General features: G+C 42.0%; 1 protein-coding gene across 1 annotated transcript; it reads left to right on the plus strand.

Moving 5' to 3' along the window:
• The first annotated feature begins 845 nt into the window (after nucleotides 1-845).
• LOC123164235 (dirigent protein 6) lies at nucleotides 846-2,011 on the plus strand. The gene is made up of 2 exons (XM_044581652.1): nucleotides 846-1,176; nucleotides 1,560-2,011. The coding sequence occupies exons 1-2, from the start codon at nucleotides 902-904 to the stop codon at nucleotides 1,762-1,764; spliced, it is 480 nt and encodes a 159-aa protein (XP_044437587.1). The 5' UTR covers nucleotides 846-901; the 3' UTR covers nucleotides 1,765-2,011.
• Nucleotides 2,012-7,740: the final 5,729 nt, after the last annotated feature.

Below are 7,740 nucleotides of genomic sequence, written 5' to 3' on the forward strand. Positions count from 1 at the left end.
GTTTTGGTCCTGCTCGGAGCTGCACGTATGTTGACAATCTATAACTGCACATATTATTTCTCCGTGAGCAGAAGTATAGAAGGCTCAAATCCACCCCGTCCGCTCTTCCGTGACGCCCCGGCGCGGCATTCTGGCGAGCCACTTCTTCGTCCGTTCCCCTTCCTCCCTCTCTCCTCCCTCCCCACCCCCTGCCGCCTAGGCGTGCTGTTGGGCAAAGCTTGGGTAGTGTGGGCAGCGGAGGGGCTCCTTTGCCGTCCTGGCATAGTGGTGGCTGCACGGGATGTGGACAGCAGGTAGAGCATTAGGCTTAGCGTGGGCTATGGTGGCGGCTGCACGGCACGTTGATCGCCAAAGCCTGATCACGGTTTTCATAAGGCGACGATTCCATGAGATAGGCACAGGTACAAAATCTCAATGATCATGCCTTCAAGAATGAAACAACATCCACAAATGTTGTCATCACCACACCAAAAAGACTTTGTCCAAAGAACAGCAGACCAATGGCATGGACAATGTCCGAGACATACCCCATTATTTCCGTCCGAATTAATGAACTGTTAAACGCGATAGAAAATAAAAGATAGTACAATTTTCATCGATGAGGTACAGTGCGCTTGGTGATCCAGATTTTTTAAGAGATGCCCTCTAGTTGGGAGAGATTACCAGATCTAGATCGGGTCGCTTGGGATCTAATAAGTCTGGAAAACTCAGCATACTTACGAAATTAAGGCTGTATACTAAGTTTGGAATCTCGTGCGTGCACATGGTGCAGTCAGCAATGAGACGTTTTCCCAGCTATAAGTACATCTCCTTTCTTTCTTTCCTAAGTACAACCAGCTAGAGCTAATAGTACCCAACTAGCTTGAGTAGTACATTTCTTGCACATCCACAGAACTCGATCATGGCGGCCGTTCCTCCTAATGTCGAGGTCTCCATTGTCCCTGCACCCACTACATACAGAAAGACTATCCTCCGCAACCTGTGGTTGGGCCGCACTGGTGATGACACCCAGAAATCCCTTCTTGAGGTGGCCAAGTTTGGGCATTACGTTGTTGTCAACTGGACTGTATTTGAAGGAGAGGGCAACGGGGCGAAGCTAGTCGCCCGTGGACAAGGAAGCACCATAGGCGCCGGTAGCTGGATATCTACTTACGTCATAGTGTTTGTGGATGGCAGGTAATCACAAGTATTTAAATCATCGTATTTATAAGTACTATATCCTTATCTAGTGTTTATATCCTCATTTTTTTTAGTGACAGAACAGTTTAGAGTTACCCTAAGTTAAACTTTTGCAAGTCCGATATAGTTGACCCATAACGTACGCGACATCTGCGGCACGAAATATTTACAATTATATAATTCATTCATGATCAAACTAATGATACCAATTCAATGTGGTACAGATGTTGGTATGTTCTCTTCTGTAAATATGGTCAAACATGATGATGTTAAAGCTTGGAAAAAAGCTCACTTATTTTCAAAAAGAGGGTTACCTTTCCTAGTATTTTTTGTTTCCTTTATTCAACATGATATTATTGTATGCCATGTTTCATGCGCAGGTTCAAAGGATCCACCCTTCAAGTGATGGGAAACGCCTTGGGTGTTAATGGTCAGTTGGCTGTTACTGGTGGGACTGGGGAGTTTGCTCTTGCAAGTGGTATCATCAAGGTGGATTTTGACAAACTTACTGGTGTTGACCACCTTACGGTGGAAGTGTATACACCAGTGTTCTTAGGACCGTGTTATGCAGCAGCGGAGAATTAGTCCCTTGGGCCTGATCAGATTTACCAGTTGCTCTGATCAAAATAAAGTTTTTGACTTAATCTCAGTTTCATCCATAATATGAGGGATACTGGTTGTTCCCAACTCATGTTTCCAGTTATAATATTTTTAGTTCATCTCAAAGCTTCTTACCACAACACCAAATGTAATCCTTTTCTCATTCAATGTTGGTGTTTTCGTGCCATCAATGTGCGATTTTTCTTCAATAATGATACTTTATATTGATATCTTTGTCGCATCAAGGCTATTGAGATGTCAGTTAAACCTTGAGCTAGTTAGATATACTGAAGGCGTTTTGTTCAACACCTCAGTTGCCAACCCTCCGTATCAAAATACATTGTTAAAAGGGAATGGTGTCAAAGTCAAATATGTTTGCTTCAAGTCGGTGACATAAAATTGATCATGCACGGTTGAAGGGAATGGTGTCCATAGACCTTCCAGGTAAGGTCATCATGATCTTACAATGCTCAAGTCGATCGATTCATGGTAACGCAAAAATCATCATGCACATTTGAAGCATGCACCCATCACCTGAAGTGTGAACCCCGCACGGGGTCCACATTTCAGGTGATGGGTGCAGATGAAGCGCTATGTTACGGTCACCGGCTATGTTACTCAAATTACCTCTCGCCTCGTTAATTAAATGTCACATAAGCAAAATTGCTGAGCTAAACCCTATGTTATACTGTGCAAGTTTCTCCCAATATGGCCAGTCTAAAGGGGGTGATTCATATTGTTATCATATTATGGTGGCCATTTATTAGTTTTTGTGGGACTAGCAAAAATGCTCGTGCGTTGGAACCAGAGAATGCTTAGCTCATGGGTCCGTGTATTATCATGGGAGAACACTCATGTATGTGATGCTACCAAGATTCGTCTTAACCAAAAACTTAATTATCAATTTTTTAAAGTATCATACATGCACAATACATGCATTTTTCTACATAAAGAGATACGTGGTTGAATGCCCATGCATTGCTATGGAGAAGAAAAACAACTGATTGCATCTTTCCCACTTGGCGATTAAATCTAGGCACCTTGATCACCACAAACTCACTTCTCACCCAAGTAACATAAATCAACTTTAGTCATGACCCACATGGGAGAAAAGTCTCTGATGAAAAAAAACCACGGATAGAGGTACTCTGGGTCGCCAGTTTGGCAAAGATGCCGTCGTTGACAACCTAAATTTGCTCATAGCGTCCTAGATATTTTGGGAAACATTATACATCAATGTCACGGTTAGCAATCTCAACCATAGTATTGTCTGAATCTCCGTGCAAGAATTCAGAACATGCATCCTACCTACTTCTGCTTCTCAGCTTGAGAACCATTTAAAGTAAACAACTGAGCATTGTTGCCATGGTTAGAAATTCAATTCGGTTAAATTAGCAATGCATGTACAACATACCAGACAAAATCTGAGTTTATACAAACACTACAATCATTGTGTGACGTCCCCGATTTGCCCATACACTAATCATGCACGTAAATGTGTACGACAAAGATCAGGGAGTCACTAAAAGATATCACAATACAACTCCAAACACAAATTAAATTCATACACGCTTTATATTACAAGTCAGGGGCCTCGAGGGATCGAATACATAAGCTCGAATACAAACGAGTCAGTAGAAGCAACAATATCTCACTACAGACATAATTTAAACAAGTTTTGCCTTACACTAGTAGAAAAAGGACCTAACGTGAGACACATTAGTCCCGGTTTGATTTTGGCCCGGTACTAATGATACTATTAGTGCCGGTTCGAACGGCTATGCATTAATGCCGGCTCGTGTTGAACCTTTAGTACCGGTTCGTGCCACGAACCGGTACTAAAGGGGTGTTGGCAGGCTGGCGTCAGGCCAGGGCCCCACGATCACCTTTAGTACCGGTTCGTGGCACGAACCGGTACTAAAGGGCTAACGTTTAGTACCGGTTCGTGCCATGAACCGGGACTAAAGGGGTCTGACGTATAGTCCCGGTTGGAGACACAAACCGGGACTATAGGGCAATTTTCAAACTCTACCCCCCCTTGTATCTCCCTTTCAGTTTTGAAAAAATCAAAATAAAATGATAAAAACTTCAAAAAATAAAATCTCTGAGAGGTAGTTATATTACTACATCTACTAGTTCCGAAAATTTGAAAACTTCAATTTGGACATGTTTTGCAAAAAGTGTAGGGAAAATGTAAAACGGCTATAACTTTTGCATACGATGTCAGAAAAAACGTATAATATATCAAAACATTCAGCACGAAAATCCGCATCCGATTTTGACCGCCTATGGCCTGTTTGCAATTTTTTAGAATCCTCAAATTCCAAAAGGAAAAAAAGATATACTAAAATTTCAGTTTTTTGGTTAAATCTGGCCAACTATGGTCAAACTACTTAATCAAGAAGTATTAATGTTACTACGTAATTATTCAAGAATATTAGTGTTACTAAATAATTATTTCAATTTTTTGAATTTTGGTCAAATCTGGTCAAACTATGGTCAAATTGTGGTCAAACTTATTCAAGAAATATTAGTGTTACTAAATAATTACTTTTTTTAGAATAATAGTTTCAAACTCAAACGGTGAAACGTGTGACCTAATGCTCAAGCGAAACTATTGAGGGTTAATAGGATTGACAGCTTACATTTGTCAGGAAAACAACAAGTGGAGACTTGGAAAGTAGAGGGAATAGAACTCCGAAGTTAAGCGTGCTCGGGCTAGGTGAGTGAGAGGATGGGTGACCGGCCGGGAAGTTAGACGATTTGAAATGAGTGATCCACACTTGAGTAGTTAAGAGGGGTGATTAGAAACTAAATCATCAAATAATTCAGAAAATTGAAAATCCAAAAAAAGTTCAAATTTTTTTTCCAAAATTTTCAAAAAAAAACCTTTAGTACCGGTTGGTGTTAACACCAACCAGTACTAAAGGTCCCCCATACCATGGCGCGAGCTCATGCCACGTGGTGGGCCTTTAGTGGCGGTTCGTGCCGAACCGGTACTAAAGGGGGGGGGCCTTTAGTCTCCACTCTTTAGTGCCGGTTGCAGAACCGGCACTAAAGGCCCTTACGAACCGGTGATAAAGCTTCGTTTTCTACTAGTGTTAAGAAGGCTAGCACAAACATCAACGATCGAAGAGGCAAGGCCTCCTGCCTAGGACCTTCTAACTACACCTGGTCATCGACGGTCTCCACGTAGTAGTAGGCACCCTCGGAGTAGTAGTAGTCATCGGTAGTGGCATCTGACTCCTGGGATCCGTCATCTGATTGCAACAACCGGAAATAAGAGAGAAGGGGGAAATGGGGTAGCAAAGCAACCGCGAGTACTTATCCAAAGTACTCGCAAGCATCAGATCTAGACTAAGTATGCATGAGTATTAAAGGAATGAGTTGTATCTGTGGACTGAACTGCAGAATGCCAGAAGAGAAGGTGAAAGGCCTAGCCTATCGAATACTAGCATCTTCTGGAGAGCACCATCTTGCAGAATGAGTAAAGAATAGCATTTTATAATTAACAAAAATGTTCTATCATTAACACCCAGAGATCCTTTCTGGACTCCTTGTGAGAAAGCAATCCCGGAGCCATCATCATATCCAACACATATCTCAAGTATCCATTTCTAGTTATAATAGATCAGGATACATCTGCGAGCGTCCATTACAGTGGACACGACTATTCGAATAGATAACTACCTTGCACGGGTGCACCACATTACCGAACACGCTTGATTAACTCTGGAAGGAGACACTTTCCTGGGTCATGCCCAGCCTGGGAAGATCAACACGTCGTAGCCCTACCTAGTCTCCATAGAGAGGTCCCCGCCGGTCTACATCCTAAGCGTTCCGGGGTGTTGGGCCCATCGCCCTTTGCACTCTGGGTCATTCGAGCAGGGCGTACCAGGCACCACCTCTGCCTGGATGGAGCCGGCCCAGCCTTCCCCAAATGCTGAACTGGATGTCTGACACAGTTTTTGGATAAAACGTACCACGTCGAGGCCCATAACTATTCTCGCGTGGCGGTTAGTGCGTATAGGCTAGTTGCCCACTCAAATCAAATTCACAAACCTTTTAGTGCATTATTTAAAGAGGTGACGGCTGTCACGACAAGTCCGGAGCTATCACCACACTAGTGCAGAACATGCCTTTATCACCGGTTCGTAAGGGCCTTTAGTGCCGGTTCTGCAACCGGCACTATGGAGTGGAGACTAAAGGCCCCCCCCCCTTTAGTACCGGTTCGGCACGAACCGGCGCTAAAGTGCCACCACTTGGCACGAGCCAGGCCCGGGTGCTGGTAGACCATTAGTACCGGTTGGTAGCACCAACCGGTACTAAATGTTTGGGGGGGTTTTGGTTTTAATTTTTATTTTTCCATTAATTTTGTGTTTTCCATTTAATTCTTTTTTGTTTGCTGGTATTTTACGATACTACATACTGTACACGTTATGCATATATATAAATAGATTTTCTCGTAGAACTGATCATATATATATAATCGAATGTCTCACAACCACCATTAATTATTAACACATACACATGTATATATATATATACAATTTCTCCTACATGTTGCCTTGGTGCCTTCGGAGCACGATGACAAGTGGTTCATGGGGGCGGTAGCGGGTAATTGTATTCTCCTTTGGGATCTATGACCTGGTCGAGCAAAAATCCCGCTATTTCCTCTTGAAGTGCTAGTATGCGCTCCTCTGATAGGAGCTTGTCCCGCACCTCTTTGAACTGTTAAGAAGGGGATCAATATGCATGTGTATTAGTTGTGTGACTAGATATCGACAATCATGTAAGATTTGTGAATAGTGTTCTGGCAAACGTACCCAGTCCTGTCTATCAGATCTGCTCCTTTCGGACGCCATCATGCGAATGTTCTCGCAAATGTAGTATGCACACACTTCAGTCCCCGGCGCCTGCTTCAGGGACTTTACGACAATAGAATTTAATCAGATAATAATTAATCAAGCATGTTAATTAATTAATGGTATTGAAACAAGAATTAAAGAGATGGTAGCTAGCTAGCTAGTACTACTTAATTACTTACCTTGGGTCGATACCAACATAGCTTTTGTCATCATTTTCCTGGAGTCACCTTGATGTACTTTGCGCAAGCCCTACCCGCCGGCAAAGAAAATTAATAAAGGGGTTATTAAAAATAGTTCATATCAGGAAATGACGAACTAAATAGGCCGAGATATAGTTAATAATGATTGAAATAACCTGTCGACTATCCCCTTCACGATGTTGTAGTCACTATTTTTTTAAGTAGTGAGTCCAGTACTTCAACTTTTCCTTCGTCAACTTTAATGTCTAACAAGATCCAGTGGAAGCTGCATGCGCATACGTTTGCATGTATAAATTAAGCGGGCATGTGCATAACACTAATCAACTATAACCCTAAACCCTATACACTTATTAACATCTAGCTAGTAAGCAAAAATAGAATTTGTAGTACAAGACAATGTGACTCACTCGAAGTTGTAAGGAAGTAGTATATCTTCATTGCTATTGAGGCGCTTCAAGAACTCTAGCATGCATTTCTCTACATCTTGTCTACACCATTCCAATTTCCATGTGTATTCATTAACGGTATTCGGGTCAATGAACCCAATGCCATAGCGTCCAGCTTTTTTCATTTCATACATCTTCATCCTGCATAATACCATAGAAAAGAATATATAGTGAGGATATATAATTACAGGTAATTAATGATCAATCAATGAGCACTAGAGCTAGCTTGAGACTTAGATTACAGAAAGAAATCACTTACAGACAATAGCAACTGACGATAGATTTGTCGAGTGCATCTTGATTGAATAACTGAAATAGTTCTGAATACTCAATGGCCAGAGCTTTCTTATGGAAGTAATGATCTTCCTCGACTTGCACCATGAGGGACTCTCGATTGGAAATCTTGGTAATTTTCATGTACCAATCATGCAATTCATACATTCTCGT

This window comes from Triticum aestivum, chromosome 1D (assembly GCF_018294505.1).
Source record: "Triticum aestivum cultivar Chinese Spring chromosome 1D, IWGSC CS RefSeq v2.1, whole genome shotgun sequence".
In the NCBI taxonomy this organism is placed as follows: Eukaryota; Viridiplantae; Streptophyta; class Magnoliopsida; order Poales; family Poaceae; genus Triticum; species Triticum aestivum.